The 17,706-nt window shown below is 39.4% G+C and overlaps 2 protein-coding genes across 2 annotated transcripts; both read left to right on the forward strand.

Annotated features, from left to right (window-relative positions):
* Positions 1-7,043: 7,043 nt before the first annotated feature.
* On the forward strand, positions 7,044-7,862 carry LOC137997922 (melanocortin receptor 5-like; the record flags this gene model as incomplete). The annotated part of the gene is made up of 1 exon (XM_068844252.1): positions 7,044-7,862. A coding segment is annotated over one exon (819 nt), but the record flags the coding sequence as incomplete, so codon positions are not given.
* Positions 7,863-15,856: 7,994 nt separating this feature from the next.
* LOC137998189 (neuropeptide FF receptor 2-like) lies at positions 15,857-16,777 on the forward strand. Its single transcript, XM_068844593.1, has one exon. The coding sequence runs from the start codon at positions 15,857-15,859 to the stop codon at positions 16,775-16,777; it is 921 nt and encodes a 306-aa protein (XP_068700694.1).
* The last annotated feature ends 929 nt before the right edge of the window (positions 16,778-17,706 follow it).

Here is a 17,706-nt window from a genome sequence, read left to right on the forward strand (position 1 = left end):
CATACATTTTCTTTTTCTATTCCGGCGCCACTTTGAACTCGAGAACCGTCTACGCCATGTTGTCCCAAATTTCTGTCAATGCATGGTAATTAGCTACATGCACTTGCGGCTGGTCAATGGAGTTATAGGTTTGGGTTAGCGGGGGGTTACCATTTGGATTTGTGACTACCTAGTGTTGTAGACGTTCTCTTTAATCAGCTATCTTTATTTTGTTCCACTCTTTACGTTACCCAATTCGTTTCTGTTACTGGAATGGCATCACTTTCTTGCAACGATAGCTGAGCATCCCTCATGAACGTAAACACCCGATAAAATCCAGTTAGGAGAAGCGAAAATGTTGTGGCGCGGCGAGAAATCGACCAGTCGCCCCAAAGTAAACCTGCACTACGGGCTCTTCTTACAGCCAAAACATTAACCTGCGATCAGCTGTACTTTTGTTTATTAGACAGAGCGGTACCTTTTCCGCTCTATCTAAAGAAAAGTACGCCTGATCGTGGGTTAGCAAAACATACACTCTACAGGTTAGCCGAGCAGAATCTTAAGTAACATTAATGCTGGACTGGATGAATAGTCCATCAGCCGGGGATCCTACAAGGATTGGTTTAATATCTTCCTCTCGCGCTTTGTCTCGGCTGATGAATATCTTATTCTCCTTTCTTCTCTCTCTTGTCCTACGTCGACGTTGGCTTTACTGTCCTCCCTGTCTAAATTTTGCTTCCGATATCGTAATTTCGCAGAGGAAATGACTAACTGTGTTCAGGACAGGGAGAATGATTAAAGATAAAGACGTTATTTTTATTCCCCAATCAGTAAATAGTACCAGGAAACTAAACGAGACTATTGAGTCTAATTAGGTAAGACTGAGATGGTAAGAGAAAGTGAGAGTGTTGTTGATTGACGCATGCGCAAAGCAGCATGGTGCGATTGTCAAAGGAATCGTTTCAGTACAAAACCACGAGGCACTAACTGCTTTTGTAAAAAATGCATGAGTTAGGATCGTGGATTTTGAACGCTCACCACAACAAAAACTTTGCTCGTAGTGGATAAACTAATGATTTGCATATTAATAAGCATTTATTCAACAGAAGCGAACTGGCTTCTCAAATCTTCGTGGGGAATTTCACGATTCGGCTTTGCTTGAAATCAATAATACTATTTGTACTGAAACTAGACCCTCCGTGAGGGTACACTGGGTTGCCTGTGGTACGTGCAGCGTTCCACGCATTTTTTTTCAAGTTGGGGGGGGGGGGGGGGGGGGTCACTCAGAAGTCATACCAGAAGTCATACCACTCGATGTATAAAATCTTTCTTTCCTTACAAGGACCGTATTAATCGTTCACAACAATCCAGAGTTATTTACAGAGCAAATTGTTGGGATTGTAATGGTTTTTACATCGGTAAAACTAAACGGCGGCTTCACGATAGAAAAACCGAACATTTTAAGGCCCTAGCTAAAAATGACAATACTTCAGCCATTGCTGACCACGTCAAGGCCACTGGACATAACATCAAGTGGGATCATTTTGATATTTTAGCGAAGGGCAAAACTGACTATCATTGTAAAATAAAAGAGACCTTCTTTATTCAAGAACTTGAGCCAGCTGTCAACGTCAACGTCGGAAGTGAAATGCTGATGCTTTATTAATCTTTTCTGTTTTTATTAATATTATAATTATTATTATTATTATTATATATTTTACTGTTAAGTATTTGCTTAATCTAGGTTCCAGTCCCCTCATCCGCTTTGTTATATATAAATAGCTGTTTTAAATTTCAACGGTTACTTTTGAAAATGTATGTAGAGCACATACGAAACGTCAAGTCATAGTTAAAATGAACAAGTTCAATATGTTTATCACTGCTGTTTGTGTCTTATTTTTGATCATACCAGAAGTCATACCAGCAGAGGCCCTTTGGCTCACAGGTCCTCACACGTTCGTACGACGAAAAAGATCATTTTCTGAGGTTAAAAACCTGGCTACCGACCTATTAACTAGTCATTTGTCAGAAAGAAGTAATTCCTGTCCTCTTTAAAAAAAATTGACACGCATTGCTTACGTGTGGTAGTGAAGTAACACAGCGATTTATTCCATAATGTCAACTGAGCTGTGTGTTGTCTTCCAGGAGATTCAAGTTGTCCTTGCGTAATCTGTAGCTCTAACAGTGCACGATATTGTTTTGGTATTGTCTATCATTGTAGTGCCATGGTAGGAGTCTTCGGTAAATAGCCTGAGAAGACATGTGGTTACTAGCAAAGTACTGAGCCCAGAAAGATTGAAGAAAATATATGGGAAGTGAAAAACATTGTCTTCTGGGATGACATGTTGACAGTTGTCTTTGCGTAATATGTAGGTCTAACATTACACGATATTGTTTTGGTATTGTCTATCATTGTAGAAGTCTTAGATAAATAGCCCCTTGAGAAGACATGTGGTTACTAGCAAAGTACTGAACCCAGAGAGACTGAAGAAAATAAAAGGGAATCGAGAAACATTGGCTTCTGGGCTGACATGTTGATCATGCAACTTCTTTCCACCACAAGTGTAAGCGTGCACTGACAGCATCTGACAGCTTTGTAAACAAAAGTTGAAAGCTGAGCGACCTAAGAAATATACCACTCAGTAACAGAAGCATAGGACCGAAAATTCTATTTTAATGCTATCAAATGCGAACCAAGCAAGATACAGATTTTGTTAGCTTGCTTTATGCAAAACAAATATTGAAGTAAAAGTAAATAAATACGGATACACAATTTTTAAGAAGAGCAGAAGGAAGTTTCAGGACGGTCGATCGAGCATAAAATATTTTGCCATCGGTAACAAAATCTACGACATGAAAACAACATTAATTTTGAACCACGAATATAAAAAGTTACCATCAGCGGAAAACAGTTTGGGAGATTTTAGTTGTTTTGTTGTAATTGTACAAGTTTGGCGGCACCGAGTAAATCGCACATCGAATTCAGCGGGCGCAGTGATCAAGTTACCGCGGCATGTTTACTCGCGAAACAGTGAAGCATCTGTATCAAATGATGCCAAGCTACCGGGTTTTTGTTTTTGTTTTTGTTAGTTTTCTTTTTCTTTCGATTGTTATAAACTTTGACAAGAAATGTGCAAATTCAACAGAAAGATCACAATCGCCCAACTCTCAGAGGTTGACCATTGTTTCTGGAAAATCAAAAATTTACTCTCCAAGACAAGGTTATTTATCACCAGATAATTCCATCGTTTTGGTAATAGCAGCTACTTTATTATTCATCAGCGTCACAATCTTTTGCCGATTTTGGGGGTCATTTTGTTGAAACTCATGCACGCTTCGTATGGCGCGCTATCTGTAGCAAAATTACGTTTCGATAAATCAACAGACTTGTTTATTTTCGTGACTTATGCGTTACCACAAAAATTCTCCCCGTATCACATTTCAGCACATGTATGCAAATTTGCTAAGCTCGAAAATTACACAACATGATAAATTTACAAAAGCTGGAAATTTCACTGAAATATTTTCCACCGAAACATTTCTTGAAACAAGCAACATATTTGCTATAAGAGGCAATAAACCCTTCCTATTTCAGTTGCGTGCGTGCAAGCGAAACACACAATCACAAAGCATACGCAATTAAATAAATTTCTGACAGTTCACATTCAACCCTTTTCGAAAGAACCTTGACCGTAAATAATAAAGCACAAAAGAGACAACAAGCTTTCATTCAAGTAATTTTTCACTGCCACATTTCCATTTTTTTTTAAGCTTTGCAGAGTTGAGTACAAAATAAATGTTACTTGCCAGACAAACAGGCAAACTTTAAATAGATGCGACTTCAGTAAACACTGTGAGACACACAACAGAGATCACAGATCTACTTGTGGTGTTCGATTCCTTCTCTGTCTTTGTTGAACCCGAAAGTTACCAGAGAAATTTCCATTTGGTTTCAGTGTTGTACGTAACACCACCTTGGCGAAATATTAGAAGTACAGCATATTTTGATTTCGGCTCGACGGGCGAAAGATTCACGCTGTCGAAGTCCATTGCTCGTCGCTTTTTTAAGATTCCAGATCTTTATGTTTCACCGCCTGTCTTGACGTTCCTTTCCTCAGCTCCATGTGGGTATATTTTCTTTAAAGATGTACTAAAAAGCCATTCGCGTTACAATGACTTTCGACGCCATTACAGGTTAATTGTGCAGAGCAAACTACGCATTACCCCAGCCCCCTCAAACCTAACAAAATACGCACAGAAGACTCTATGCACAAAGACACCACTTAGCAGGGGAGTGACAGGCAAGACTTTTCCCGACACGGAAAAAAATAACAAAAAAACCCACGAAATGAAACCGGGATTCCGACTGGGTTTGGCAACCCAGTAATAAATATTAAATGTTAGCCCTGGGGAGTGAAATGAAGAGATTTATTATATGGAGGAGAGTGTTTTACTGGGAACTAAACCACTCGTAGATTCCATGCGCCACTTCATCCGGGACCCGAGTGGCGTATTTTCCGTATGTCACCTTTGTGAGTGTCGTATCGTTCAATGACGTCACGATTTCCGCATTTTTTCCCCGCCTTTTTTTATAAAGCCCAGCCGTATTTGTAAAACTTGACTACTTTGAAGCACATTAAAATCGGAAATATTCAATATTTAGTCTCCATATAATAAAAAGAACATTACACGTTGGCTCGAAGATATGGATTTTATGTTCTCGTGGCAAGAACAATATCTCACTCGTTCGCTTCGCTCACTCGTGAGATGATTGTTCTTGCCACTCGAACATAAAATTCATATCTTCTAACCACCGTGTAATATCCTCTATTTATTTTGCCATGACAACTCGGGAATACTCGGTGCGTGAAACCGATTGCTTCTTTGAAGGAATAGAACCCTTCCGATCATTAGTTCGGATGCTCCGTTTCGAGACTCGTAGGAGCTATATTACTCCACACTTACTGGCGCTAAAATGTCCAAATTGAACATTTTTGCGATTGTACTGAAAGAGATGTTATATGCTAGCTCAGTGGCTATAGAGCATGCATTGGAGCAAGTAATCGGAAGATCGTACGTTCGGCTCTTGTAGCCGGAGCACTCGGATTTTTTCCGTAATGTCCCCGATTCACCATTGTCTGTCAGAAGAAAAACAAATTAAATAGAATTTGAAGATCTTAGTTTTGCCAGGTGTGATTTGGCTTTAACCAGCTATTGCCTACTGGCAGATGAGTCCTTTGTCAAGCATCGTAAGGAATGGTCGATCAATCCAACGAAAAAAAAAGGTGTCATTTCCAGTGAGTAAGACTTTTTAACATTACAGCGGAATCCATGTTTGAGAGTCAATACAGCTGTAAATGGAATTTTCTTTTCGATCGATAGAGACTTCATGTACTGCGAGCAAGATTTGAAAAGCAATACTGTTTTTTCAATAGAAGTAAGTTTTATAAGTCGGCTTTGTTAAGTGTTTTAAGTTTAAAACTTAGATTCTTCATGAACCATATCGTAAATCACGATTTACTTTTTCACATTTTTGATATGAAATCATATCCTACGTACATAAGCATGAATCTTTTAATTTTCCTCATGCATTTAAAAGATTGGCAACTTCAAGCGTAACAGTATAGTATAAAGCTTTAAAGTATCTTTACGATTTTTAGGGTTTTAGTTGTTCTTTTAAAATAATGTGCTATAAAAAGCAATTAATTTTTAGTTTTACAACTGCCTGAAAAGTGGTGGCAGGTTGGTTTTTGGCGGTCGGGCTAAGTAGAAGTTGATATCGATTAAAAAAAAAACTAAATTAATAGTAACTATGGTGGAGAGGAGAACTCGAAGAAGAAGATGACTGGCGACCTCAAGCACCTGACCAGAGAGAATTTGTTAAATCTCGAATATTCACGAATATTGACTTATACATTTGTTTCATTTCACTCACGGAATCTATTCCCTCTCAGTTTTGAAGGAAAGTAATGCATCGTTTCCCACCTCGAAATTAAAGGGTTCTGGAATAAAATATGTTCAGAAATATGCTTCGGGGGAGGTTTTAGAAGGGGAAAAAAAAAAATTTTAGGAGAAATACATCATGTTGTTTGTAGGATGTAATGTTGTAGATTTTACGCAACCACGAAGTTGTCGAGAACGCCGAAAAACAGTTGTTTTATTGCGCAAAAACAATTAAAATCTGAACACTCCGTGTGTTATCAGTTTCATATTTGGTACAATTTTCTTTTGTCGATCTCTAAACCACGATCGACGCGTGAGGTGACCAAATTGAACCGTTTCCTTAGCTTTTTAAATTGCAATTTACGTACGTTATGTAATTCATAGACTACTTGCAGTCCCTGGAGCGCAAGTAGATAGCCTGCGAGAGCAGACGCATTTTTCGGCTTTTGTTTCACCCGCCGAGAAAATAGCCACCATTTGCTCTCGTGCCTGTCGACCAAATGAAGTAAGCGGCGAACGAGGAACTGCTCGTAGTCTATATGTGATGTAGTTCAAGATAAGACGATGAAATGATAACCAAACAAAAAGCGAAGAAGATCTGTGTGCTGGTTAATTGCTTTGTGAAAAAAAGTTTAATTAATATACAAAGGAACTTTTTTTATTGAAAGTGGAAACATATACTTAGCTTTCAAACTTGTTCTAGGGTATGCACTCTACTTTAATTATCTGAAAGAAACATTTCAAATTAAATGATAATATAAAATGATAGAAATTCCCAGCTAGTTCATTTTGTGCTAAGCGTGGAATAAGTGAATTTGGCCGGAATCCATATAAAGAGCGAAACGAAATTTCTTCGGCCCCGTCTTTATGGAATTTCAGAATCCCACCCGGGAGACAAACAAAACAGTCCCTCTAATATTAAGAAAACTGAGATAGCAGTATTTAATTAATTTCCCGCCCTGTTTTCTATTTTTTCACAGATAACGACCTGAGAAATATTAACTTTTACCAGGCGGAAATTATTGAGAAGAACTTTCCAGATGGCGTTTCCTCCTTCTCTGTGCATTACGATGTTAAGCGTGTTGTTTACTGAGTGTTTTCTCATAGTAACGCTCAATTTTATTCTCATCATCACTTTTGTTAAAAATCGTAATCTTCATAAGCGCAGTATGTACTTGGTCATCTCTCTGGCGGTTGCAGATGCATTAGTTGGTGGTTTCTCGTGTTCCATAAGTTCCATAAATTTGGGGTCAATGTGCCACTTGTGGAAGGAGGTCGAGCCTTACGGTGGTAGCCGAATATGGCATAGAATATATTTTCCTTTGTGGGTTTTATTTCCTATTGCTTCTCTTGCAGATCTTACTGCGATTTCCGTAGAAAGGATGCACGCAACGTTTCGGCCATTCAGGCATCGTGTTATTACAAAGCGCTTCTATGCAGTGGTTATTGCCGCTAGTTGGATTACAGCTGCATTGCTATCGACTTCCCTCGTTTTCCTCCATAACCACGTTAACAAAATTTATGCATGGAATTCATTCAGTTTAATTTGTCTTTTTGTTATCTGTCTTTCTTACTCATTCATTGCAGTCAAAATGTTTTGCGGAAGACATTCTCCTCACCGCCGATCAGTCAATAGAGAAAGAAAACTGACAAAGACATTGTTTATTGTGACCGTTGTATCTTTACTGATGTGGCTGCCACATATCACAACCTCTCTTCTCTTATTGTCCACTGATATGCTTTCTTCCTATTCTTTGCTTCAACGTTATCAAGTGGCTAGTATTTTCCTTTTCTTATATTATGCAAACTCCCTTGTTAATCCCATTTTGTACGCAACTAGGATGTCAGATTTCAGGCGAGCTCTGATTGTACTCTTTTGCCGGAACCCGCAAAATCAGGTATCACCTGCGTTCATCATGACATCGCAGACAGGGGCATGAACTGAACTGTTCATTTGGTACTGAAACGATAATGATGTATAATCGATTTCGTGTTCTGTACGCAGATCCATGCATGATGATAACAGGAGCCCGTGAATAGAAGCTTGCCTCTCCCATACAAGCCCTATGAATCAACCTTTGCGCATATTTTCTAATTTGAGAACGCCACGAGTTTTCTTTGGCTCTGCACGCACTGTTTAGGATGCATGGCCAATCAGAATAAAGTTATTGCCAAACGAAGACAAAAAAAGCAAAAACAAAGTATTCAAACTGTGCAAATTGAGGCAAATTGATAGAACTGTGATCCTGCTGAATGGTTATAGTTCTAGAAATAGAGATACGGGCAAAGGTTGACTCAAGGATATACTGCATAGGGAAGCTTCTAGTCATGCGCTCCTGCTGATAATGGTAATGAAACGAAAACGATAACGATAACGATAACGATTCAGATAACGATAAGAATGATATTACAAAGCGGTCTTGAGTGGTAGTATCAACATAATCGACCGCAAGATAATTGGAATCTATGAACTGCGATAAAACTCGGAAGTTATATACGAACAGTTCACAGAATGATGTAGATCGGACATACGTGAAAAGTGCAGATGGCCTGGTGGAAGGGACCTTTAACGACTTCAGCTGGCTCAGAAGACAAGTACACGCTGCACTGAAGCTCAGTTCTGATAACTAACTGAAACTTGCTATAACAACCACCAACGGAAAATGAAACTCTACTCGACGGCAAATTCAAGAGTCAATTATATCTGAACCCGGATAAACCATTACAGAGCCTAATGATGCGATAAACATGGCCCATCAAGGCCAGCCAGAAATCAAACGAAACAAGCTTGACCATGCAATAGTCGCACTGATAGAAAATTGGAATATGTGGGGCACGTCATGACAAATACCCTCAAAGAACACAGAGGGCTGGTGCTGGGGGCACGTCCAGAATCCATCAGTGGCTTAGAAGCGGACTGAGGTGATAATTCAGAAACTGAGGGTTTTGTTATTACCGAAGAGTGAAGGGTGCTTACAAAAGCATATTAGCCTGTTATGAAGTTTATTGACTTGAAACAAAAATGCAGGCTTTGTATACCCGCGCGACATCTATGATGAGACATGTAGAATAGAACAAAATTTTATTGGCTCAGTTCATAATTAATGTACAATTTAAAGTAAGAAACAAACAACAAACAGATAAAATAAACATAACTACGATTTTAATTAATCACATGTTTGAGCCTAGGAACTAAATAAACCGGAAGGTTCTCGAGTTAGGCCCTAGTCGATCCTAGCCATATTAAGTTGATTTCTTTTCTGTAGCTTAGGGAAATAAAGGAGAAGTACTAGTAACACGATGAAAGTAGTAACAAAGATGATTATAATCCTTAAATTAAAACAATTAAGGCTGGTTTAACGGCAAAATCTCCTCCTGGGAGCAGGGGTGGCGCAGTGGTGAGAGCACTCGCCTCCCACAAATGTGGCCCGGGTTCGATACCCGGTCCTGGCGTCATATGTGGGTTGAGTTTGTTGTTGGTTCTCTCCTCGCTCCGAGAGGTTTTTCTCCGGGTACTCCGCTTTTCCCCCCTCCTCAAAAACCAACACTGCAAAATTCCAATTCCATCCGGAATGCACGGACACATGTTGAACGAGCTCCTGAGCGCTCTTAAGGTGTTCAGGCCGTGGATAAATAAATTCCATTCCATTCCAATTCCGTTTAAATTTGTTTTAAATCTTGTAGAAGATAAGTTTTTTTAAGTTCATGAAAAGAGAATTAGAGGAGGTAAAAAAAGAATATCGGAATCCCAAGAGGGAAGTAGCGACACTGTGGGAGCTCTTAAGACTAAAGTGATCGTCAATCCGTTGGCGGTGGGAGCAGGCAGCTGTCCAGAAGGTATAGGAACTTTTTTGCAGAAAACAACATTACTAGGAACAGCAAGAATTCTCAGAAGAAGATCTAAAAAAGTGTGAGTTGCCGAGAATCGGAACTAAAAGCATATTGCATGTGGAGACCATTTTCACTACTTGTCAGTGACTTAGTTGCTATTTTTAGCATTTCATTTGAATGAACAAAAATAATGTACTACGAAAGTTGACAGAAAAACAAACCTTTCAAGGTCCATCGTAAAAAAGAAAGAGCAATAGAATTTTACGTGGTGTAGTAAGTTTTTGTAAATATTTAAAGGCCAGTAAGAAATTTAAAGCAAATGGTTCGTTTTAAAGATTCTGGGTGAAAAATCTGTGACAAAAAAGAAAAGAAGTGACAAAGAGAATAATTCTTTGATTAACCTGTTTAGTATTGTGAAGTTTTAACTTTAAATTTAAGTGTCCTTAAAACAATTTTCAGCACAAACATTTTACGTGTCATATCCGAGGTGACTTGGGTCGGAGATGAATTCGTTTTAAATCCGATCAAAGTCAATAAGATTTCTCCATCTTAGTCAGCTCCCAGGACCTTCTCCTCCTCAAAAAGCAAGAGGAAAGTTACTGGTAAGTGATGACGAGTTTGAGGAACGCCTTTAATCAAGAGAAAATGAGGGGACAGAGAGGGAGGCTCCCGGTCCAGCCCTTGGGATATGTCATGTCCACGAAAGTTATTTTTAGACGAGCGGAAGTCTGTCTTCCGAGACGTCCGCATGCAGGCCAATCTCGGTCTGATGTTTGAAAGAAAAGCAAAGATTTCATGTAATGGCGGACGAAGTGGGCTTAACGTCTGCATGCGGACGTCTCAGAAGACAGACTAGAACAAAGACTTCCTCTAGTCTAAAAATAACTTTCGTGGACATGACATATCCCGGCCAACACCCTGAGCCTCCCTCTCTGTCCCCTCATTTTCTCTTGCTTTAATTTCAAACACCAGCTTGTAGAGAATTAAGGCGCCCTCCAAGAGCTATAGGATAATGTCCCATTATCCTCTCTTGGAGGGCGCCTTCTCATTATCCTTTCTTGCCCCCTCTTATTTTTCTCGCTTCTGGCCAGCTTTCGCGCGGCCAACTTTCGCGCGGCCTGTTTCTTTCGCTCCGCTCTCGACGGACTATAAGAAAACAAAGGGACTGCTCGTAGTCTACAGTTCCTCAGTTATCGAGATCCATGAGTATAAAACTTAAAAATGGTTTGCTTACAATCAGAAAAGAATCAATTCACCGTTGCTGTTGAGGAAAGTGTATGCCAGGCAAAACAAGTTGCATGTCGGTAGCCTGAAAGTTAACTGCCAAAATAATTTGCCCGTGTTTAAATTAACAAATACACCAATACATCACTAACGTTTCATGTTTAACCGGAGAATTAGGGAAGCAGATGTTCGAAGGTGTAATAGCTGTTGAGTTTTATTCCTCAGTTATCGAGTTCCATAAGTATAAAACTTAAAAATGGATTGCTTTAAAATCAGAAAAGAACCAATTCACCGTTGCTGTGGAGAAAAGTGTATGCCAGGCAAAAGATGTTGCATGTCGGTAGCCTGAAAGTTAACTGACAAAATAATTTGCCTGTGTTTAAATTAACAAATATACCAATACATCGATCACTAACATTTCATGTTTAACGGGAGAATTAGGGAAGCAGATGTTCGAAGGTGTAATAGCTGTTGAGTTTTATTCCTCAGTTACATGTATCGGGTTCCATAAGTATAAAACTTAAAAATGGATTGCTTTAAAATCAGAAAAGAACCAATTTACTGAATTCACCGTTGCAGTTGAGAAACGTGTATGCCAGGCAAAACAAGTTGCATGTCGGTAGCCTGAAAGTTAACTGACAAAATAATTTGCCTGTGTTTAAATTAACAAATACACCAATACATCACTAACGTTTCATGTTTAACCGGAGAATTAGGGAAGCAGATGTTCGAAGGTGTAATAGCTGTTGAGTTTTATTCCTCAGTTATCGAGTTCCATAGGTATAAAACTTTAAAATGGATTGCTTTAAAATCAGAAAAGAACCAATTCACCGTTGCTGTTGAGAAAAGTGTACGCCGGCAAAACAAGTTGCATATCGGTAGCCTGAAAGTTAAGATATAATTTGGCTGTGTTTAAATTAATTTGAAATAAAGAGAATAGAGAAATAATTTTCCATCTTTTAATTGCATGATGATGGCCGTTGTAAACCGTGTTTTAGAAAATATTTCAGATTGATTTACTGTGCCTCTGGACTATTTTGACACATCACTCAAAATTAATTTAAAGTAATTTGAGTTATTTGTCGTCATTAAAACTCATGACGAAGTCGGCCCAACAAATGTGTCGAGATTAACACCTCTCTCTCCCTTTGTCTCTCGCTCTGCCTTTTTAGTGTGAGTCTTGTTACAACTCCCACTGAGATTTTGGTAATTTTTTTTTTACCTAAACAGCGGGGACCCACATTCCTGACCCAAGTTAAGCTCCTCATGGTGAAACTTCTGGATCAGTTATTTTCAACAATGGTTTTAAAAAAATCGCGTCATTTTTACTTGGGGCATTGGTAATATATGTGGTCATCGAAAAACTGTCGAGATTGCAAGAGAACAGTCGAAAGGTCGACAGTCGACTTAAAGCTGCAACTCTCTTCTACAATTTGAGGAGGTAAAACGATTCTCATGATAAACCGCGGTTTCAGTTTCAACTTGTTTCAATAACGGGCCCGTAATGTCTGTAGCTAAAACGAGTCTCTTTCTTTCCCCAAATGACTAATTTCAGTTGAAAAAATTGCCTACCTTATGTTTTCATCCACAATCCTTTATATCCCACAACAACGCAACCGGTTACGTGATGGGGAAGAATGCCTTTATTTGACAGTCACAATTTTACGGTCAGTTAAACACGCCACCAGTAGTTCTAATATTTCTGCAAATGTGCTCGGTGAGATGCAGAAATTCTGCACACAGTGAAATCTATGAAAATCTGCAAGCACGAATCACTAACTACAATCGTAGTTTATCTGGCATGCAGAAATTCTGCAAGGGATAGCTCAGTGTTAGATCTGAGCGAGTAGTTAGATTTAGGGTGCGTTCGATTGACCCGATTTCGAAATAAGAATACTTGGTGTGATGAGTTAAAACTGTGTGTTTGGCGTTTTAAAGCAACAAGGATAATAAAGATATGTTTAAAATAGCCTTTTAGCAGGTGTTTGACAATTTTAATGTGAATCTCCGTAAAAACAAAGGACTTCTAACTTCTATTCCGCGTATTCCTATCCCGGAATACGGTCAATTGAACGCGCCCTTAGATTTAATAGTAATAAGACCGCTAATATATGTTGGTGCTATGCCATAGATCACCTTATAAGTATAATGAATTAAACCTTAAAAATTATTCTAAAGTTCACAGGCAGCCAGAGTAGTTGGAAAAGCACTGGTGAAATATGATCAAAGCGTGAGATATTACAAATTTAAGGCGCGCGCGGCAGTATTTTGAACACGTTGTAATTTGATACTTGAATTTGTGGCAAACCATATAACAAACTGTTACAGTAATCTACTCTACTCGTGACCAATGCATGTACTAATAATTTCATAGATTCAACTGATAAAAATTTCCTTATACGCCCAATATTATGTAAATAAAAATAAGAAGCACTAGATATTTTATTGATGTTTGTAACTGCTGCTGGTCAAACCAACTGCCCAAGGTCTTGGCTACTTGACGAAATGATCACCCACAGCAAGGGCCGATCAGTAGATATTCAGTCTTGTCGTAATTAAGCTTGAGCCGGTCCAACAACATCCATTGACCAAGATCTTCTATGCAGATAACAGCAAGCGGCCTGTGAAGCCGCGTCATCGAGTTCTTTGCGGATAACAGTTATCTTTTCCATTAAGAAAGTGCCCATATCAATTGCAAGCTGAAATTTATCATCATGTGGCGGAAGACAATTACCAGTATCATGCTTTAACTTCTCTTGGTGGCTCTAAAAAGTTTTCCCTGGTCAGTACTGTTGTCTGCTATAAATTCCTTACAAAATGAAATCCGTGCCATATTAAGCAAACAGGTCATACAGTTCTTGCACGCCCTTATAGTCAGCCTGAGAGTTTGTTTTCCGCCATCCTTTCTCATGCAGCTTTACGTCTTGGTCTCTAACTAACTGTTAAGTCGATAAGTCAGTGGAGCAGACTGTTAGCCACATGCGTAGAAACCTCAGTACATGAAGCAGAATCAATTTTCAATGGTTAGAATGCCGAATTTAGGTTATAAGCTAAATATTTTGCAAGCAGCATTAGGCCGGAATCCGTTAAAATCTGCAACGTAACGTGTTAACATACAAACATTTGGAAATTTGCGGTTGTCATGAAGGAGGCATAAGTTCGTAGTTAGGTTGCTTGTATTTCCAGTCGTTTCCAGTTGTCAGAGAAGTTCCTCGTGCATAGGCACAGTTTCCCCGAGCTCAGTGTGGGGGAAAGCCAACAAAAATATAAGGATTTGTATGGGAATCCCGATAAAAGACCTGAGAAGAAACTTTTACGAAAAAGATTCTCACTTAAAAAGTCTAACCTCATTGCCATTGTGGGTCGTTTCCTTCCTGTGTGGTTTTTTTTCCAGATTCGATGCGAATTTAGCCATTATCAGTTCCTCGGTTGTCAACGGTTATCGTAAAATTGTTGGCTTTCTCTCGCACTAAACTTGGAGCACCTGTGGCATAGTCAGCTTCCTACTGACGTTATTGCTGCTGCAGTGAGTGAGCCTGAAGCGAACGAACGAGGCAGCTCTCTAATCGGGAGAAGAACGCATTTTTCTTCGAAACGCAAGGGACTGTGGTCATGCACGAACGGAAGAATTAAGATGCCCGGTATGATCATAGGCAAGAGCCTGCTTCGCTTCTCGTGTCCTCAAACACTGTCACGCAGCAAGAAAAAAAATTGAAATCGTTCAAGGTCAAAGACTTGGAACGTTGTAAGAAACAAATCTTTTAACAACCTCTCCAATTCTCAGGTCTGTTCTGTACATCGTTTCTGAGTTATTTGTGGAAGCGTTTCACGCAACTTTATAGAGTTTTGTATGGAGATGCCATGTGGTCCACCAGTATGGCGGCGGGTGATCAACGCAAACATTTGTAGTTCACTTTGTGATAACAGCGCTTACTTTTCGCTCATGAGATAAAATACGTGTGTATGAACACACCTCCTAATGCACTTAAAAGGCTGAAACTGCTGAGATTCATAGGGATAAACATTTTGTCCAACCAAATAGCTTTGCATCATGGTGTCATTCAAGGTGACAATTCGAATTCAAAATGCTGTATTTTCGAAACGAAAGACGTCCCGGAACTGGAAACTTGAAAAAAAGATGCATTTTTAGGTCATCTTCAGACTGCTTTAGATAAAAATTCAGAAGACCTTGCAATTTTGGTTTTAGAATTTGATGACGTCACTGTGAAAACCATTTATTGTTATCTTTCTTCTCTTGGGGGTCCACGTTTTGTACAGTCCTTGCTCAAGAACGATTAAGTTCTCCATTCAATTCCACCCACAAACCGTCGTTAAATAAAATACCGCAAGCATAATTGAACATCTTCCTTCCCCTCGGCCGCAGTTCTACCAGTTAGGTACACTAGTTTAGTTATGTGTTCAGAGCAGAAAAATAATATTTTCTATAGTTTTGTTGTGCACAACTGAATACGCGCCAGGTGTAGCCTGGCCTGCGTAGCTGGCGGTATTGTTGGGGCGAGAGACAAATTAACGAGCTGCGAAGCCGCGCGGAGAATGGGGAGGGATGCTTCGCTCCTCCCCATTCTCCGCCAGTCTTATACCGCTCACGTCAAAAATACCGCCAGTCACCACCAGCTACGCAGGCTGAGTGTAGGCTTTCACATCCCCAGGCTCCATATAAGCTTATCATTGGCTGTGCAACTATGGGCACAAAAGTAAATGTCACATCATGGCACGAAGCTTATATGGAGCCTGGGGATGTGTTTCTCCCCTCATTTCGTTTTGATTACTGCTTGTAAAGTGAACATCATTCATGGTCTTTCTTTCGTTTTTAAACAGATTATAAGGTGTTTTAATTATTCACACTTGCATGTTCAAGATGGTGTTTTCTTCATCTGAGTGCATCACGATGCTTGCTGTGCAAACTGCTGAAAGTGTTCTCATAGTAACATTCAATTTTGTCACCATTCTCGCATTTATAAAAAGACGCTTTCTTCGACAGCAAAGCATGTACTTGGTAGTCAATCTGGCAGTTGCGGATATGCTAGTAGGGGGATTTTCGGAACCACTTACAGCCTTTTTTGAAATCAGAAAATGGTGTAACATCTGGAATGGAACGCAAGGTCTCGCCGTTCGCTGGTTCCGCGTTATTTTTCCTATCACGTCACTGATAAACCTTGCAGCGATTTCCGTCGAGAGAGCTCACGCAACCCTTCGACCTTTTAAACAACGCGTTGTCACAAAGAGATTTTATAAAGTTGTTGTCGTTGCTTGTTGGTCAACAGCTGTGTTGCTGGCAGTTATTTTCGTAACTATCCCTCATATAAATGAGGCAGGAAAAAGTGATTATTTTTACCTATGGAATTCATTTAATGTTTGTTCTCTACTTGTCATTTGCGTTTCCTACGCGCTCCTTGCTGCCAAGATTTATTGCGGAAGACATCCTCAGCAACATGGTGCATTCAGAAGAGAAACAAAGCTGACGAAGACATTGCTTCTTGTGACTATTTTATCTTTACTGATGTGGCTCCCGTATGTCATTACCACTTTTTTGTATTTCGGCACAGATGTTTTTTCTTCCCTTTCGTGGTTAACAAATCGTCGGTTGAATTTTGTGGGTATCGTTTTCTACTACGCAAATTCTCTTGTTAACCCCATTTTGTACGCGAGTAAAATGCCAGATTTCAGAAGAGCTCTGATTTCACTATTTCCCCCAAGGTTTCAATTGCAAGGCCATGTTCTGCCGGTCAATCGTCAGTTGCCGGTTCAACACAATCAAGTGCATCAACTAAGCAGTTGATTTTGAACAGAGACTGAGAAAATAAACATAATGAAACATTTAGAGGAAAAAGAAAGAGAAAGAACTTTCTAGCGTACGCGTAATCGACTAATGGTCGACTATGAGTAATTATATTCCCGTTACTGACTTAACCGTTGTTTTCATCGGGCACAATACCGATGACGTTTGGAGTTGCTTTAATAAACAGCGGCACTGATATTAGAATTGGCTAGCTTTGCTGTTTCCATGATAAAAACACAATATACCGTGAATTAAAAGGTCATGTTTGACCAAGACAGTATCCATATTATCAGATAAATGCCACTTAAGGTCAAGATTTTATAAACCATTTTAAAACTTTAGAATTCTATACTAGTACTGTAGTAATCTCGGATTATTGAAGTGCGTTCGACAGTCGCTTGGCCTGTGTTTCCAAAACTAAGCGGGTGTAACAAAAAGATACTGTCATGCACGTGCGAGAATCCACGCGAGCGTGCCCCTACAAACAACAAAGAATCTTCGGAGCGGCTATTTTGGTATCCCTTACAGAGGAAAATCTTGATTCCTTTTGGCAAGACCACACAATCACCCAATCTCAACAAAGTTAGGGTGCGTTCTCCTTCTATCGAATTCAACTAAAAGTGACGAGCTTTCGCCATCCGGTGAATTTTTTTCAGTCTCAATTAAAGACACACAAAAAGATGAGACTTTTGAATTGCTGAAGGTAGAAGAAGCTAGAATAAAAGAAGCAACTGGTATGGCAGTTATTGTACTTGCTTTAAATGCCCTGCAGAATTCTTGCAGGAAAAAAAAATCACAAAGAAAAAATTGACCCTACGACACCGACTTCGATTACGGCTCCACGTTTTGGCTACCCGGTCTATCCTCTATTTTCTCCTTTGTCTCTTTATTTCGTTTTCCTGTTTGATGTTTTATTTGTCACATCTAGG

This window comes from Montipora foliosa, chromosome 1 (assembly GCF_036669935.1).
Source record: "Montipora foliosa isolate CH-2021 chromosome 1, ASM3666993v2, whole genome shotgun sequence".
NCBI lineage: Eukaryota > Metazoa > Cnidaria > Anthozoa > Scleractinia > Acroporidae > Montipora > Montipora foliosa.